This window comes from Corylus avellana, chromosome 5 (assembly GCF_965113065.1).
Source record: "Corylus avellana chromosome 5, dhCorAvel1.hap1.2, whole genome shotgun sequence".
NCBI classification, from domain to species: Eukaryota; Viridiplantae; Streptophyta; class Magnoliopsida; order Fagales; family Betulaceae; genus Corylus; species Corylus avellana.
In genome coordinates, this window is record NC_142494.1 from 3,807,479 (window position 1) to 3,825,559 (window position 18,081).

The 18,081-nt window shown below is 37.3% G+C and overlaps 1 protein-coding gene across 1 annotated transcript; it reads right to left on the bottom strand.

Moving 5' to 3' along the window:
* Positions 1–4,068: 4,068 nt before the first annotated feature.
* On the bottom strand, positions 4,069–16,910 carry LOC132181610 (putative disease resistance protein RGA3). Its single transcript, XM_088516669.1, has 3 exons — positions 16,608–16,910; positions 4,210–7,251; positions 4,069–4,104 (listed from the first exon to the last, which is right to left on the bottom strand). Exons 1-3 carry the CDS (start codon positions 16,908–16,910, stop codon positions 4,069–4,071), a joined length of 3,381 nt encoding a protein of 1,126 aa, XP_088372795.1.
* Positions 16,911–18,081: the final 1,171 nt, after the last annotated feature.

The following is an 18,081-nucleotide window of genomic DNA, read 5'->3' on the forward strand; positions in this document are numbered from 1 at the left end:
CCCATTTCATGAATTGCTGCTTCGATCCTAAGCATGCATCCATCAAGAAAATCAAATAATAAACTGAACAATAACTCAAAATTACCAATGAAATTAAATACTACAAGTGTAAGTTCCATCCTTTGACGAACCTGCTAGCACTTAGGCCCCTAATAGCAATAATAATGAAAATAGTTCATCCAAAACGTTTAACACGATCTACATTTGACACTAGAAAATTCATACAAAGTAATGCAAATTTCGTATTGATTTTTTTTTAATGAAAATTAATGATTGGATTGACTTCCTAGTTTATCATAAGTCTGTCATTTGCCATACCTTCATTATACCAAAACCAACTCCAAAGACCAAACAATAAAACATTTCAAGTGAGCATTCACTTGAAAGAAAAGCACTTGTAAGGTTTCCAATTACCAATGTTCAATGTCGTTTTCACTTACGAAATCCCACTCACCAACACAAGCGCAGGAATCTCCTACAAATACAATATAATGCTCCCTCCATCACCATCTGACTCGCCTTTGGATGGTCCTACATCATCCTCTATTATTCCTTCAATCAAATCCACTCAAATCTCTTCGACTCAATCTTCAATAGAAATGTAACGAGTACTAATGAATAAGCTATATATCAGTTTAGTAACTCTCTGTTAATAAAAGACTTAGTATCTCTAGTATTTCTCTAATATTTAATTAACATAAAATGTGGAATAGAGAATTTATTGGATTGAGTATAGAAAAAGCAATGGTTAAAAAGAAAATTTGTAATTTTTCACAAGTCATTTTAGCTATTCGTGCTGGAAATGATTTGACGCAACTCAACTGTTAGGTACGGATTACGAAGCATTTTGTCATTAAAAAATAAAACGCAACTCATGGGGTTTAATTGAAACAGAGTGTTTTTTATATATAATTAAAGACTTGTTTAAACGGCATCGTTTGTAATTGTGTATTGTCTTCTTCGTGATTGACCTAATTTTTGAAATAATTTGAAATAGTAAAACTGAAATTTTAAAAGTTCGAAAATCATTTGCCATTTACAGATGCAGGTAATTTCAATGCCCTCATGCTTCTGGTGAGTAGTTGAGGCCTGAGGGTGGGCATTTAGGATATTCAAAAAAACAAATTACTGGAAGTTAGGGAAAATAACCTGACGCTCAAAAAGCTTAACCACAGCAAAGGTTGCCACTAATTCTGTTAAAGACATGTACCCACTTCCGTTCAACAACTTAAATTTCAAAGCATTTGATTATATAATTGTACACGAGATGAGAAGAAATCCACAAGAAGTTCCAGTCACTATACTGTCTAGACATAGATGTTGCACCTATTTACATCTCTGACCCTAAGGTACCAACAAAGAAATAGTTGAAAACAATCAAATAAAAAACATAACAAAAGAAACACCCTTGCCTTACAAGTAACATGAACCAAAACCCTGGGTGTGTTCAATTTTAAGCAACTGGAGGGCGTCATACATGATCCTGTGAAGTGTCAACTACAGCAGATGTCATGAATTGCCATGTTGGGACAACCAATTAAAGGCATCAGCTTGAGCAGAAAATGTACCCAACATTGCAGAGGGATGAGGCAGGGAGCCTGGTTGAGCACTCATTGCTTTCACTTGCTCCTCCAACTTCTCTTTGCCCGCCTTGAGCCTCTGCTTCTCATCACGAAGCTCATTCCTCTCAGCCTGCACAAGAAAAGGGAAAGCTAATATTATATCTTCTCATCCTTTTAAATGTTGAATAAGCAATATTGTGCAAATTTTTGAGGATAGACTATCAAGCGGTTCAATTTGCTTTTGCTCATCTCCACTATTAAGCCTATTGATGATGCAAGGCCATGTGTGAAGTCTCACCTATTATGGAAAAATTTAAGTCTACACGTGAAGAGAAGTGTTACATCAATTAGGAAATGCAACAACTAAGGCCATGTGTTTACAGAACAATTGAAGGGGTAAAAAGTAATGCTGAAAGTAAAACTGTACAAGCGTTGTCTTTTGACTCTTTGGTCAAGTGTTAATTAATATCATGGAAAATTTTAGAAAAAAAGAAGTTGACATACTGTCATAAATCATAATGTTCAAGATATATACCTATTATTTATTTATAAAGATAAAAAGCAATTGCATGCAATTGTATAGGTTTCTTTTTACTGAATTGAAAAGTTCAGAATTCACATATATGGAGAAGATGATATAATGAGGAAAACAAGACAACTTACAGAAAAATGAAATTAATGGGTGATATGCATATCTGAAAGTATCTCTGATGCAGGAGGAATTTTAGAAAATTGTTATTTTTAATTATGCATGTGTGTTTTAGTTTTCATTTGTCAATAAGGATTGGGTTTTTCCTTTTCTATTAGGATTTGTTTTCCTTTTCCTATTAGGATTTGTTTTCCTTTTCCAATTAGGTTTGCTTTTCCTTTTCCTTGTTAGTTTAGGAGGTGCCTAGCCTATATAAAGGCATCTAGTCTTTGTTGTTTTTCAATCCAGTTTATACTATCAATTAAATTTAAGTCTTTCAGAGTTATTTCTCTGTTTGCTTATTTGGGGCACTTAGGGATTTTCTCTTCCCTACTTGTTATTTTCTCTCTTCCTGAATTCCCTTTTCTATCTTCAAATCTTAGTTTCTGCTGCTTTTATACGCTGTCAGAACAATCCTAGTTCTGCCCGGCGTCAGTTGAGCAACTCCGAGAATATTCCCCAATGAATTGATGATTTTTTATACACGTCTTTGCTGACCATCAAAAAACCAAATAATAAACTCAACAATAACTCAAAATTTTCCAATGAGAACAGTAAAAAGATAAAATCAATCCACCAACAATGACTCCAGTAACAATAATAATAAAAAGAATCTCTCTGAATATGCATTTTTTATGCACAATAAGGTTTCCAATTACCAATTACCAATTATGTTCACTTGCAAAAATTTAACTCATCATTTCAAGTTGGCATACACTATAGTTGTAGGTTCCAAATTTTAAAAATTTCAAGTACTTTTTGTTATAAAATATTTTCTTTTTCGGTCCTAACTTTTCTCACTAACCAAATGGATAATAACTCTTAATATTCAAACAGTACTAATTGTGCATGTCTAGATTTAAATATCAAGATTGTGCGTCTAATCCAAACAAAGCTATCGAACACATTTTAAAAATCATATAGAAATCCAGAAAAATACCCAAACGACTCTCGAGGGGGCACCACTTCCAGCTCTACCTCTTTCTGGGGTTTCCTTCAAAGGAGAAAGAACTGAAGAGCTTCATTTTAAAGCTCCCTTTTTGGCCTTTGATGTGAAAAGAGACTTTTTCGATTGAGGAAGGAGCGAGTTAATTAAGTGAAAAGGACACAATTCCAAGGCAAGAGGAAATCCAAAAAATCAGAAATTCTCCAAAATCATAAATCAGAAATGCTTCAATTGCTTTAATTGTTTATGCATTTGAAATAAGGAAGAACAAGTAGCATTTGAAATCTTAACATTGATATACGTATCACTAATACAATTCCACCATCAGATAAAAGAGAGAAACTCAATTATACCAAGTCTCTTGTTTGTCTTTGTTTTCTTAGAAATAAGTGGGTATAACCAGTCAAATCAAGTCGCTTTGAAGAATGAGTTTGTCTTATCCAAACAGATTGTAGAAATATCCACATGATTCCCACAACCCACTTCGTGAAATGCTGCTTTCAATCAAGAAACCAAATAATAAATTCAACAATAACTCAAAAATTTCCAATGAAAATAATGAAAATGTAAATTTGATCCGTTCGTTCAACAGAATCTACATTTGACACTAAGAAAATCCTAACACAGTAATGCAAGTTTGTATTAATTTTTTCCAAAATTTGGGATGGGATTGAATTCCCTCATCTATTATAAGTCTTTTACCTAAAACATGATGCTACCGTTTGTAGAATTTGAATTTCAAATGGAAACAAAAGAAATATTTAAAAAATAAATAAAAGAGAAAACAATACTAGAAATGCCATTGAAGTGAAAGATAGGAAAAAATACTGTAAATGTTAGAGGTTTGCACAAATCTGATTGTCGACAAGGTCTCAAGAAGCGTCTATTCGAAAAACCTTATATTCTTCCTGCATATGAAATCAAATAAGACATATATCAAAATCCTAACAGAGTAACATAAAGAGGAACAAGAAGAAGAAGAAAAATTATTATCTAATTGGTGACTTAAAAACCTGTAATAATTGGCGAGTTTCACTTGCAATCCATTCTTCATGATAACCATCACCGCCATTACGAAAGTTTGGGACGTGAGCAATCTTTGGCCAATCCTCTCCCGTTCCTTGCTCACATCTTTCCTCCAAGCAAGGACACGCCGCAATTGTCAAACGACGTAAAGAGGTGAGGCAGCGCATACCTTCGGGCAGTGATATTAAATTCGGACAATTTACGACTCCAAGCTCTTGAAGTGATGTGAGATCGCCTATCCACTCCGGAAAAGACACCAAACTAGGGCAATCCATAATTTGAAGCCCTTGTAGAGTGGTAACCTCTCTAAGCTCTCTTGGGAGAGAAACCAAATTTGGAATGCCTACGATAGATAGATGACCAAATCTTGTAGACCCAAAGCCATGTACACCATCTTCGTTCTCATTGCTGATAAGTTCTTTGCAACAATGAATAGACAGATTTTCAAGTGAGCTGAGATGTTGAAAGAGTGGAGACATGGATACTCGAATTTTACAACAATCCCAAATCCCTAGGGTCTCAAGAGAAGTGAGGTTTTGCAGCGACTCTAGTGGCAGATATTCAAGTTGCTCTAATTCCATAAGATAAAGATACTTTAATTTGGAGAGAGCAGAAAGGGGAGAAGAAGAGGAGGGTGTTGTTTTACTCCCTGGTGCTAGGGACATCATAGGGCAATTATCAATACGTAAATAAGAAAGGGAAGGAAATGAAGGGAGTACTGTCACTGTTTCCCTTGTCTTTCGCCATCCCCTCAACTTTGGCAAATGAAGAAGTCTGAGAATTTTGAGGGGAGAAGAGGACACGTCACTACCATCATTGCTTATGTACTCCAAATCACTCAAGTTTTCAAGAAAAAGACTCTTTAGAAAAAGGAATCTGTCCAATGGTGGGATATGTTGAAGCCATTTACAATCCGTTATTCGAATAGAAGTCAAATTTGAGAGCGAGGACACACAACTAGATAATCTCACACCTCCATATCCAGTAATAGTTAATAATTTCAAATTTAGGTGTGGCTGAAGGTTTTGCAGCAGTTGTTCATCGTTTGCAACTGCCTTATCACTTTCTTCACTAGATTTTGGGTCCCACTCTAACATGAGATGTCGAAGTTGTTTCCTCTCCAAGTTTGCAGTCTTTGCTTCCGATGGAGAAGATCTCGAGTGCTCTAAACCCTTGATCCATAATAATCCCCTCAACTCATCTAAACCATCCAGATCCTTTAGCTCACCCTTTGGCTTGGAGAGACGACTTTTTTTCTTCCCTAAAATGTATAGCGCCAATGTTTGGAGAGCAATCAATTTTCCCAGTCCATAAGGCATATGAGTCAAGCTATTACACCCATTTAACCCAAGATGCCTAAGGCTGATTAAGTTTCTAGTGTCTTCTGGCAATTCTTTAAGCCCACGACAAAAGTCAAGTCTTAGTGTTTGCAAATTCTGCAATTTAGTTATAGAAGCGGGAAGTAGTTTGATATCTGCATTCCTAGACAAATCTAGAAATCTTAAATGCTCTAACTTGCCAATGCAACTCGGCACTTTTTGAATACTCGACCGACTCAAATTCAAAGCACGCAAGCATTTAAAACTTGAAATTAGTGTATTAGAGACTGGCTTATTCGACTCATGTATTGCAATGTTCTCATTGATATAATCATCAATTCCTGGAAGTATTGGAATTCCTAGAAGAAGTGTTCTCATTTTGTTAGCCTTGGGCAAAAGAGCAGGAATATTCGATAATGAATCTGAAGAATGAAATGCCACATGATGAGTTCTTCCAACTACTTTTTCTCCGTCTGGATATAAAATTATACACTCCTCACCTGCTACTGACTGTGCAAGATCGTGAATAAGGTCATGTATTTTGCACTTTATTATTTCACCAAGTCCATCTCTTTGTACGTCTTGGAAAAATGACCTCCAAAGCAAATCCATAAAATACTCGCGACCAATATCTTCAAGATGCCTGTTTCCATATGATGAATGAAGAAAGCCTTGAGCCGCCCATAGATGAATCAACACCTCCACTTCAATTCCATAATCTTTTGGAAACAACGAACAAAAGGCAAAACATTGCTTCAAGTGTGACGGGAGATGATCATAACTCAACTTAAGTATTGAAAAAATATCATTCTCTTGTTGAGTTATTTTGTAAAGTTCATGGTTTTTAAAGTACAACCAATCAGTTTCTAAATTTTTGAAGTATAATAGACTCCCAATGCTCCTTATAGCAAGAGGAACTTGTGCACACTTTTGTACGATAACCCTTCCGATTTCTACTAGCTTTGGATTCTTTGGCTCTTCCCCATCTTTAAATGCCATTTTCTTAAATAAATTCCAAGAATTGCTTTCAGATAGACCACCCAAAAGGTACGGTGACATTGTGCCTGTAATCTCTGCAACTCTTTTGCTACGTGTAGTAATCAAAACTTTGCTTCCCTTCCGGCCACCCGATAAAAGTATTTCCAACTTCAACCATGTACCGCGATTCTCACTCCATACATCATCTAAAACAAGTAAATATAGCTTCCCATCAATTTCTGCTCGAAGCTGACTTTGTAACAAATCCATCTCAAGGCTTTCAGGTCTCTTTTTAGTTGCAGATTCTATGAGCTTTGCAACAATAGTTTTCACATCAAAAGGATCAGAGACGCACACCCAGAGTCTTAGCTCAAAATGTCTTTTGACTTCATCATCATTGAACACATACTGAGCAAGTGTGGTCTTACCTATTCCACCAATCCCAACTATGGGAATGACGGAAATGATCTCTTCTACATTATAATCAAATAACAACTCTTTAACTGCCTTCTTTTCACCCTCTCTCCCAATGACTTGTCCCTCACGAACAAAAGAGTGTGTGTCTTCTCTTTTCCTATGCTCAAACTCATGTTTCACTATAAGGCGCTCAGTGAAGCCAAATTTGATCTGATCATTTCCAATTTCATCCAATCTTGCCCTAACTGCCTTGATCCTGTGACCCATTTTAAGGCCATATACAAGCTGGTTCGATTTGGAAAAGAAGATGCGTACCTGTAATACCCTCAAATATTTAGTACGGTCCAATCCAAAAAGTTAAAACATTTTTTGGACTTATGTGTATAATTAAGGAAAATATGAACGTCACGTTTGTAATTGTTGTAAGTTTAAGTTAGGTTTTGTTTTTTTTTTTTTTTTTGTTGTTTCATTTACAACTACCCATTTGAATCCATTCATTGTGCTAGTTTTAGAATTCTCCCACCATTGAATAGTTAGGTTTAACATTATAATTGGGGCGGGTAATTTATGTGACCTTTTCATACTCCATTTGCTCCTAGGAAAGATGTCACAACTTAATTAAACGTACATTTTAGCATATGATTTTTTTTTTTTTTTTTTTGGTAGCAACATATGGTTAGTGCTCTTACAAATGAGATTGTTTTAGGTAAGACTCCATTTATAGCAGCGGTAAGGATAAAGAAAACAGACAAAGGAAGAGAATATAAAAGCATCTATATATATCAAAATGATACATGAAAACATGGTTGCTGTAACATCCCCATATCTGATATAAGTTAGTATGAGTTTTGGCCCAATGTCTTGAGCTTAGATATGTGAACCAATGTCATTGGCCCTAGTGAACTTAATATAAATTGGATCAAAGCCCCTAAAAGAGATTATAATTGATAATTAATTTCTTAACCTAATGGTCTAATCCATGGCATAGTCTTATCCCTAATGATGAGCATAATTTAATGTTTCATTCATAATTTTGTAAGATGATAGTTTTTAACCAAAAACTTATTTAAGTCTATTGTACAAGATGTGTTGATCTTTTGGGAACAAAATATTGTCCAATGACGTTTATCATGATGTGCATTCATGAAAAAGACAAAGGACCTAAATGCCTGAATGAACAAGACATAGGACTTAATACCTAAAGCCCGTGGTGATTATTGGTGTGAATAGTGTCTTTTAAAATGAGTCATGAACATAGATTTTTAGGCTAAATCAGAAACTTTTATAGCCAAAAATCTCTTTTAAATGGCTCCTTTGAGTGGTAAAACACTTATAAACAATAACCGTTAAAGTGGTGTTAAAACTATATCAAGAAAATAAGTAATTTCTCATATGGCATCAAGAAGGGCTTTGGGTTAAATCTGGAAACTTTCAGTCCATGGCATGTTTTGGTGGGTATTTGATCCAAATTTCATTAAGTGAAATACCTTATATGTGTTTTGGGCCAATGGGCCAAGTGTAGTGCTATAGTTTAGGTCCATTTAGTGAGGTATGGGCCTTATTTGGTTAGCCTAGTCAGGAAGAGGTTCAAATGAGTATTTTTGAGTTAAGCCCACATAAAGACAATTTTTAGCTTTTGGGAAAAAAACTAAACCACCTTTTTAGGGAAATTCCAAGATTAACCCTACTTTGATTTATTTATTCAAAAGTTATGAAAATATTAATAGAATGAGCTAGACTAGAATATGATACATTTAAAGGAAAAATAAAGCTTGATGCTCGGACCATGGTTAAAAAAAAAAGAAAAAAAAAAAGAAAGTAGTTCTAGGGTTAACCTCTAAACTTATTTCTAGAAAGAAAACATCTTTAATAATATAGGAAAGGCCAGAAGAGTCAAGTAAGTTAGGAACAACTTCTAGTCAGGATTTATGTGCTTAGTAAGGGCCAGCTTTGAGCCTTAGGCAGATTGTTCGGCCGCCTAAAGCCCTCAATTTAATAAGGCCCTCAATTAATAAATATTAATGAAGATTTTCTTCATAAAAAAATATTTAAAAACTTAATTACCATCAATATTCTTTAATTAAGGCCCCAAATTATGGTAAATAAGTAATTGAGAAAGACATTAATATCGTTTGTTTCTCTGAAAATCTCCAACATTCAATTCCATTCTTGAAACAAGTATTACAATAATTGATAGCACAAAGGGTTAAATATTTTTTTGCCTCTAAAAACTTGACACATGTTCATATACCTAATTAAAAATAATAAAAAATTAAAATTAAAATAATTAAAAATCCTTTAATTTTTTTTTAAAAAAAAAAAAAAGAAAAAGAAAATGGTGGGCGGCCACCTCGGCTAGTTTAGGGTTGGCCGAACCACCCCTAAGCTGCAAAATGGGGGTGGCCAAAACAAAGCCCAAGTCTATTGGGGGTAGCTCAACCACCCCCGTTTGGCCTGGGGTGGTTTCGGCCACCCCAGACCGGCCGATCTAGGGTGGCTCCATTTGTCCAAAAGGGGTAGCTCGAGCCACCTTTTCTCTCTTTGTTTTTTTTCTTTTTTTTTTTTTTTTTTAAAAAAAAGGTTCTTTAATCATTTTAATTTTTTTAATTTTTAATTACACATATGGACACTTGTTGCGTTTTTAGGAGCGCTAATGTGGATTTCCGTCAAATTTTGGACGGAAGTTAAACGGAGGTACCATCTCCGTCTTTATTCATAACCGAGGTACTAGCTATAATAAAAACGAAAACCGAAGGGGCAAAAAATAAAGTTGTTAAAACACAGGGGGACAAAAAAGTATTTAACCTTAATATTAAAATCATTCTTAAATAAAATTCTCATGTTGAACGTAGAGATATTTTGGGCCTTGTGATGAACTGCCAAAGATTCTCATCATAATTTACAATGACACTTAATCAGCAATAAATTATGATCACAAGTCCCAACTAAAAATTGAATAGTCATTGCATGGGATATGAGTTTGTTTTTTCTTTTTATTCTTTTCTTTCTCTTTCTAACGTGGGACATAGGTTGCTTTTGTCCACAAAATATAAATTTATTATTGGATTCCAACCTTTAAAAAACTTAAATGTTAAGAAGATGGAAAGTATTTAAATATTTTATTCAATTACAAACTCATATTTATAAGTTTCTATTTTTTTTTTCTCTCTATTTTCTATTCAAGTCTTATTCAAATTGAAATTCTTCTTTTTTGCTCAAATTTTATTATTTTCCAACAACTAATTGTTCAAGTCCTTAAAATCATTTCATATCTGGTAAGTGATTAAAAAAAGAAAAGAGATGTTAGAAAAACTTTAATATAAAACCTTAATAAATAATTTTGCATTCCAAAAAGTGAGAAGAATAATTTTTAAATAAAAATATAATATTAAATTAAATATTATTTAATTAATATTTAAATTTAAAGAAAATACCCCGCTTAAATTTTTCACCTTGGGTCCCAAAATGCATCGAGCCAGCTCTGCTTAATATAGGTCTAACTTAGCTAAACCTTATTGTTTAGGTTTTAATAGTTGTTACTGAGGTAACTTGTACTCTTTGCCACTTCTAAATGCATTTCAATTAAAAAACACTTGTTAAAAAAATAGAAAATCTGGTCAAATGTTTTCTCTCTAGCAAAGCACTAGAGGAACAGGAACCGTTTTTCATGATTTTCTAAAATCGTGGAAGGATACACTATACTTTTTCTTTCGTATCTACAATGGCGGATGAGCTTTCAAAACTTTGGGACTCTTTCTCTTTGTCGGAGGGAGAAGGAACGGAGGTTGATATTCAGGCAAATGACATCAAAGGAGCGTTGGTAAGAGGAAACTCTTGTATAGTGGGAAAACTGGTGACAGATCGGCTAGTGAGCAAGGAAACAATCAAAACGACACTTATGCGTTGGTGGCGATTGTCCGGATCCTTATCTTTCAAAGTTCTTGGCGATAATCTTTTTCTGATCGAATTCGAATTGATTAGTGATAAAGTCAGAGAAAATCTTCTAAAATAGGTGATGGAGGGAAATCCGGCAAATATGACGAGAATAATGGGAAGGATTTCCATGCAGAGAACTGGACCAATAAGGAAAAGAAAGCTGGAAATATTAATAGTGAGCAACGGGCAAAAACTTTTGAAGATTCGTGGACTAGTTCTAAAGAAACACTAGCGCTGCGTGGAATTGAGAAATTAATACAAGATCTATTCCCAAAGGGGCAGAATCATTTATCACCCTCCAGTGTGTGGTCTGGTAGGACCATTGATGACAAGGAAAGCCCAAGCCCAAGGTCTACGGGCCTTGGAGGAGTCTCTGCTAGTTCGGGGGGATCATACTCAGGCCCGGTTTTGGCTGATGTTGAAAAAACGATGAAAGAGAACACAATGGGTGCCAAGCTGGGAAACGGTAAGGAGGTTGCTGTTTCGGAAAAGAAGGTTGTTTCATGGAAGAGAAAATTTAATGAAGAGGAACCGGATGGGATATCTTCACTGCAAGGCAACCGAAAAAAGAGGGGATTAGGAGACGAAGCAAAAGGGACTGAGAATGTCAACCAAAATTGTCAACGTAACTATGGGATGAATTCCTCAAATGGATCGGGATTGGTGGAGGCTGGTTTCCAGCCCCGCCGACCGCAATGATCGTTCTTAGTTGGAACTGTCGAGGGCTTAGGAACCCTCGTACAATTCATGACGTTCGATGGATGGTGAAGGTTAAGCGGCCCAATTTGGTCTTCCTCATGGAGACCAAGCTACGACAAAATAAAGTGGAAGGTATACGAATGAAACTGGGTTTTGGAAATATGTTTGTGGTGGATTGTGTTGGATGGAGTGGAGGATTGGTACTTTTTTGGGAGGATGGAAGTGGGGTTGAAATTCAAAATTTTAGCCACCGACATATCAATGCAATTGTAAGTAACCAAAACCATAGTATGGAATGGAAGTTCACTGGCTTCTATGGCCACCCGGAGGCGTCGAAGCGTAATGAGGTGTGGGATTTATTGAAATACTTGGCTCAAATTAGCCCGAAACCTTGGATGTGCATTGGAGATTTTAATGAGGTGGTGATGATGTCGGAAAAACGGGGTGCAAATGTGCGTCCAAGGGGCTTAATGCAAGCATTCCAACATACCTTAGAGGAGTGTGAGATGGCAGATTTGGGCTACTGTGGCCCAAAATTCACTTGGAGCAATTGCCAAGAAGGAGTGGGGTTGATAAAGGAGAGGCTTGACAGGGTTCTGGCCAACCATGAATGGAGGAGTTTATTTCCGGATGCAGTGAATCATGTAAGTGTAACTACCAACTCTGACCATGCTCCACTTTTTCTCCATCTACTACATTCACAATCCACAGGGAGGAAAAAGGCCAAATTTCGCTATGAATCTTGCTGGGCTGCAGTGGCGGGCTGTAAGGATGCTATTGATAGTGCATGGTCGAAGCAATATACACAAGGAGGAAAGTGGGCAAAGTTGGAAGCAAAACTGACTAGGTGCGTGTAGGAGTTGGTCAAAGGGAAGGAGAAAACCTATGATGGCACAAAAGCAGAAATCACCAAGATGCAGAAAACACTTGTAGAGTTGCAGGCCAGGGAAGAGCAGTGGGCTGAACCAGAAATTAAACAGACTAAGTTGAAGTTACAGGGCCTGCTGGATATGGAGGAGATGTGGTGGAAACAAAGAGCAAAGGAGGAATGGCTTAAGTTGGGGGATCGCAATACCAAGTATTATCATGCTTGTGTAAATGCAAAACGTCGGAGAAACCATGTGGAGTTTATAACGGATGAAAATGGCATGGAGTGGAGCACATCTGATGCTGTAGGAGAAGCCTTTGTGCAATACTTCACCAAGTTATTTTCAAGTGGTCCGCAAGGTGATCTTAACCCATGTCTCTAGCCGCTGGGTAGATGTGTTTCAGCCGAGATGAACCTTGAACTTACAAAGCCATTCACAGAAGATGAAATTTCGATTGCTCTTTCCCAAATGGTGCCCCTCAAAACACCGGGTCCGGATGGATTTAATGCATGCTTTTTTCAGAAAAATTGGCCTGTCATGAGAGATGAGGTATGTAGTGCAATTCTGGAAATTATTAACTCTGGGGAAATGCCTCCTAATTTGAATTTGACTCATATCGCCTTGATTCCAAAAACTAAAAATCCGGGGAGTGTAATGGAATTCAGACCCATCAGTTTATGTAATGTTTTATATAAGCTTATTTCCAAGGTCTTAGCTAATAGACTTAAACGGGTTTTACCCCTTATCATTGATCATTTCCAAAGTGCTTTTATCTCGGGATAGCATATCACGGATAACGTCTTAGCGGCTAATGAAACATTACATACGATGCATTCCGGTATGTGGGGAAAGAAGGGATACATGGCCATAAAGCTCGATATGAGCAAGGCCTATGACCGGGTAGAGTGGAGATTTTTGGAGGCGGTTATGAGAAGGTTGGGGTTTGACGAATGGTGGATTTCTTTAATAATGATGTGTATTAAATCGGTTCGGTATTCCATTATTGTAAATGGTTCTCCTTATGGGCTGATTACCCCTTCTAGGGGTCTTCGCCAAGGAGACACCATTTCACCTTACCTCCTCCTTATATGTGCAGAGGCTTTAAGCTCTATGTTGTATCAGGCACGCAAGCAAGGGTTACTAAATGGAGTGCCAACTTCGAAGAAGGGACCGGAGTTAAGTCATCTTTTCTTCGCTGATGATAGCCTTCTCTTTTGCAGAGCCACGTTGTCCCAATGGAACCAATTGTACTATATTTTGCATCAATATGAAATGGCATCCGGGCAAAAGATGAATACCAATAAAACGGGCATTTTCTTTAGTAGAAACACCTCCACTGAGGTTAAAGAATTAATTCAGGGAGTTGCGGGGCTGTCCTCCACACAAAGCTATGATACTTACTTGGGTTTGCCATCTCTTGTGGGGCGCTCAAGAACAACGGCTTTTAAGGGTATCCGGGACAGAGTTTGGAAACGCCTCCAAAATTGGAAGCTGAAGTTTTTGTCACAAGCGGGGAAGGAAATCTTGTTGAAGGCAGTAATCCAAGCTATGCCTACATATTGCATGAGCATTTTCCAGCTCTCAAAATCCTTATGCAATGATATAAATTCTTTGATGAAGAAGTTTTTTGGGGCCATAAGGAGAAGGAGCATCGGGTACATTGGATCAATTGGGATAAGTTGGGCCTCTCAAAAGCGTGTGGGGGGCTGGGCTTCCGTGAACTTTCTTGTTTCAATAAAGCCCTTCTGTCAAAGCAAATTTGGAGACTATGGAAAATGCTCGATAGCTTGCTTGCAACGATAATAAAAGCAAAGTACCATCCAGAGTGTTTGGTGCTTGAGGCTCAACTAGGAAGAAAACCTTCTTTTGATTGGAGGAGTATCCAAGGTGCTAGTGATCTAATTCGTGAGGGTTTGATTTGGAGAATTGGGAATGGGAGTTCAGTGCGCATCTGGGAAGCTCGATGGATCCCAATCCCCTCTACTTTCAAACTGCAATCCCCTCCGAAGATGCTTGACCCTGCTGCCACAGTAAACCAACTCATCGATGCAGAGACGAGTTGGTGGAATAAGCCACTAATGCAACAGATTTTTTCAAAAGAGGAGGTTGCTGCTATTATGAAACTTCCCATTAGCCACTCGAATCAGGACGATAAGCTCATTTGGAGAGGAACGGCTAGAGGGGTCTTTTCTGTGAAGAGTGCGTATCACCTCCAAAAAGAACGTGAAATGGTTGCTAAGGCGGAAGGATCCTCTCGTTCTAGAACAAGTGATTTCTGGCGCAATTTGTGGTCACTCAATTTATCGAACGTGGCGAAGCATTTTTTATGGCGTGCTTGTCACGATATACTACCAACACGAGACAACCTCTGTCGTCGAAAAATTCTCTCTGACCCGGGGTGCCCAATCTGTGAACTTGAGGCTGAAACTACCTTTCACATTTTGTGGCAATGCCCCTTGGCAAGGGATGTTTGGAGTGGGGGGAATGTTTTATTTCAGAAGAGCTGTTATTCTGGTTCATCTTTCTGTCAGGTTGTGGAAGACATGTATCAGAAGTGCTCCACGTTGGTCTTCCAACAATTTGTGAGCATAGCCAAAAGGATTTGGCATAGACAGAATGAGGTAATTCACGAAGGTTTTTTTCTACATCCTAATTCTGTTTTACAGCAAGCCTTAAGGGGGGTAGAGGAATTTCTCAGTCTTGAGCCAGCACGTCATACTGAGAGTCTCCCATTTGGCATTGGTGCGAACCAAATATGTAAGGCACCTCCTCCTGGTTGGTATAAGGTGAATTGGGAGGCCGGAGTTGATCGTAAAAATGGAAGGTTGGGACTAGGGGCTATTATACGAGACCATCAGGGGAATATGTGTGCGGCAAAATGTTTGACACAGCCAGGTTATGTGGATCCTACATCTGCGGAAGCCTGGGCAGCGTTGATGGCAATTACTCTGTGCAAGGAGGCGGGCATCCAGAAACTGGTACTCGAGAGCGACGCTACGGTGCTGGTGGACTCTATAAATTCTACGGAACCTGATGATAGCTGCCGTGGACATCTAGTGGCTGATATTCAGCAAGCATTAACTGGGTTTTCAAGCTGGGAGATAGGCTTTGTTCCACGACAAGTCAATAGGGTTGCGCATGTTTTATCAGGCCAGGCAGTAAAGGAGCAGCTGGATATGTTTTGGTGTATTGATCCCCCAACATGTATTCAGAATATTTTAGCGGCGGAACGTAACGTTCTGGGTTCTCTGCTAGTGAATTAATAAAACTGCTCCAAGTTTTACCAAAATAAATAAATAAATGCATTTCAATTTATGTGATTAATGCTCTTATGAACGTGTTTAGCTTTCTTCTTCTTCTATGTCACTCTGTGATTCGACACTTCTATCAAAATTGTTTTGCTTTGATTCATTCAATCAGCAAATATTGTTGACTCATTTGTTATGATAATTGTTTTATGCTTCTGGTAACAAATTTGATTTGTAATATTGAAGAAAAAGAAAAAAAGAAAACAATGGAAGGGTCTAATTGTTTTGGGCCTCAAGGCTCCAAGAAATCTAAAATTTTGGTATGAAGATATCATTTTTTCCAGGGAAGATATATACTAGAGGAGATGGGGAGATTGTTCATTAATTTTGGCGAAAAGAAGGGTATTCATGGTGTTCAACTGAGTCATAACTTGACCTAGTCTTACTAGGGTATCAATGGAAATCCAAGGCAGCAAATACTTATTAGGCATATCTGAGGATTCTCCATTGTGAAAATTCGAACACACGCCCTACTACATGTATTAACCACTTGAAAAAAAATTTGGGCCATTGAATCACAACCTATGATGGTTTCTTAAGTTCTAAGACCCTATGCTTATGCAAATTATTATTTTTCTCAGGACATGCATTATAGTGGTTAACAAATGTTATAGGTTCTTATTAGGTAACCTTTGCGTCTCCAAGGCTTTGGAGTTAAAAACTGGGTCATCTCAGGCCGGGGCGTTACAGTAACAAATTCGTAATGCATCAACAATGTATGTAAATATTTGTTGTGGATTTATAATCATCTATGTCAAAATGATTATATGTGAATATGGTCGTAGCTATATAAATATTTATATGCTCCTATATGTACACATGTTATGGTGCGGTGCACATTTAGGAATTGGGTTGTTACCTGTTTTGCCTTCTTATCCCGTGTCATCACTTGTTGCCGTAAACGTTGAGTGGAGGAGTCATCCAGCAAATCGCCAGCGTCGTACATGGCATCCTTCAGCTTTTCAAGCCAATCTCTGACCTCATGGCTGTGGGCCTGCTTCTCCTCCGCATCCAAAAGCACATTTTTTATAGTGGAAACCGAGTTTGTGAGCTTTTGAAGCTCATCTTTGAAACCACATAGCAGTCCAATCTCTTGGAGAGCAGGAGAGCCCAAACTCTTAATCATACCCTCAGCAATGTTGAAGAGAACTCCTTCGGCCATTTCTTGTTGGTTCGTGGAGCGATGCTAAAATGCCGCGTTTGATTCAGCGAGAGGTGTTGGAGCTTAGAATTAAGGAAGATGCATGTGTTTGGTGTATTATATATAGGGGTGGCCATGTGCATTTTCTCTCATATTTTAGGACCTTCAAGAGTTCTTCAAGTAGAGGTTAAGCACAAAAAGAAAAAGTAAAAAGGAAGGTTAACGTATCAAGAAGTATGGGATCACAACATTTATATATATATAGCTTCTCCATCAGATTTGCGTTTGTCTCATATTTAAGTTACTAAATCTTAACTTTTTAAGCAAACGACATATTAAAAGCTTTGCTTTCACTTGCATTTTTTGTTTTCTTTTGGTGTCTGGCATGCAATACCTCTCCTGGTTCTTACTTGTCCCTGTGGCATCCAATACCTTTTATTTCCCTGGCATCCAATGCAAAACTTTAAAATTTGTTAATTTAAAGTCACCATCTTTCAAGTCAATGCTCACGTCAAAATTCATTGTTAAATCAAAGATATGAAGCTAAAATAACTAAAATGCCCTTCAAACAAAAACATATCTGACTTTATCAAGTTTGACCCACGGCCTCGGTCATTTGTGGCCCTCCGGATATATCTGAGCCTCCATGGGTCACCTAGTGACCGACAGTGTAACAGGTGACCAATGCTGGGTCAGAAGTGACCCTGGGTCTCAATATTTTTGTTTTTTAAAATTTTCATTCTTTAATTAAAATATTTTGGTAATTTTACAAATTTACAGTGGTACAACTTTAGGGACATTTTCTTGATAAACCGTTTGATTTAATACTGAATTTTAATGGGATGATTGACATTGTACACTTTAGAAAAATGGTAACCATAAATTGACACATTTTAAGGTTTAAGAGTATGATTGCAAAAGTGATAAAAAATTAGAGGTGGTAAGTGAAGTTTTTTCCAGCACATCACTTAACTTGGCCAATCGGCTTTCGCACATCCGTTTTTTGCTGTAGTAGTTTTATGGCCTTCTCTCTTTGTTCTTCCTATGGGGTTATATCAAGAAAACCATAATTCATAAGGGCAGCAAGCTTAAGTCATCAGTTATATGACTTTTTTTTTTGCAAGTACATCAACGAAGAAACTACAACATTGTAGTTATGGTGTCTTATTATCTTTATGTTTCTTTTCTGTTG

Bases quoted from the DNA above. Each gene is read 5' to 3' on its own strand.
- LOC132181610 (XM_088516669.1), bottom strand. From the start codon at position 16,910: ATGGCCGAAGGAGTTCTCTTCAACATTGCTGAGGGTATGATTAAGAGT. The intron at 7,252-16,607 runs GTAACAACCCAA...AGGGTATTACAG, and splicing joins GGGATAAGAAGGCAAAACAG to GTACGCATCTTCTTTTCCAA. The intron at 4,105-4,209 runs GTTTTTAAGTCA...TTTCATATGCAG, and splicing joins AAACTCGCCAATTATTACAG to GAAGAATATAAGGTTTTTCG.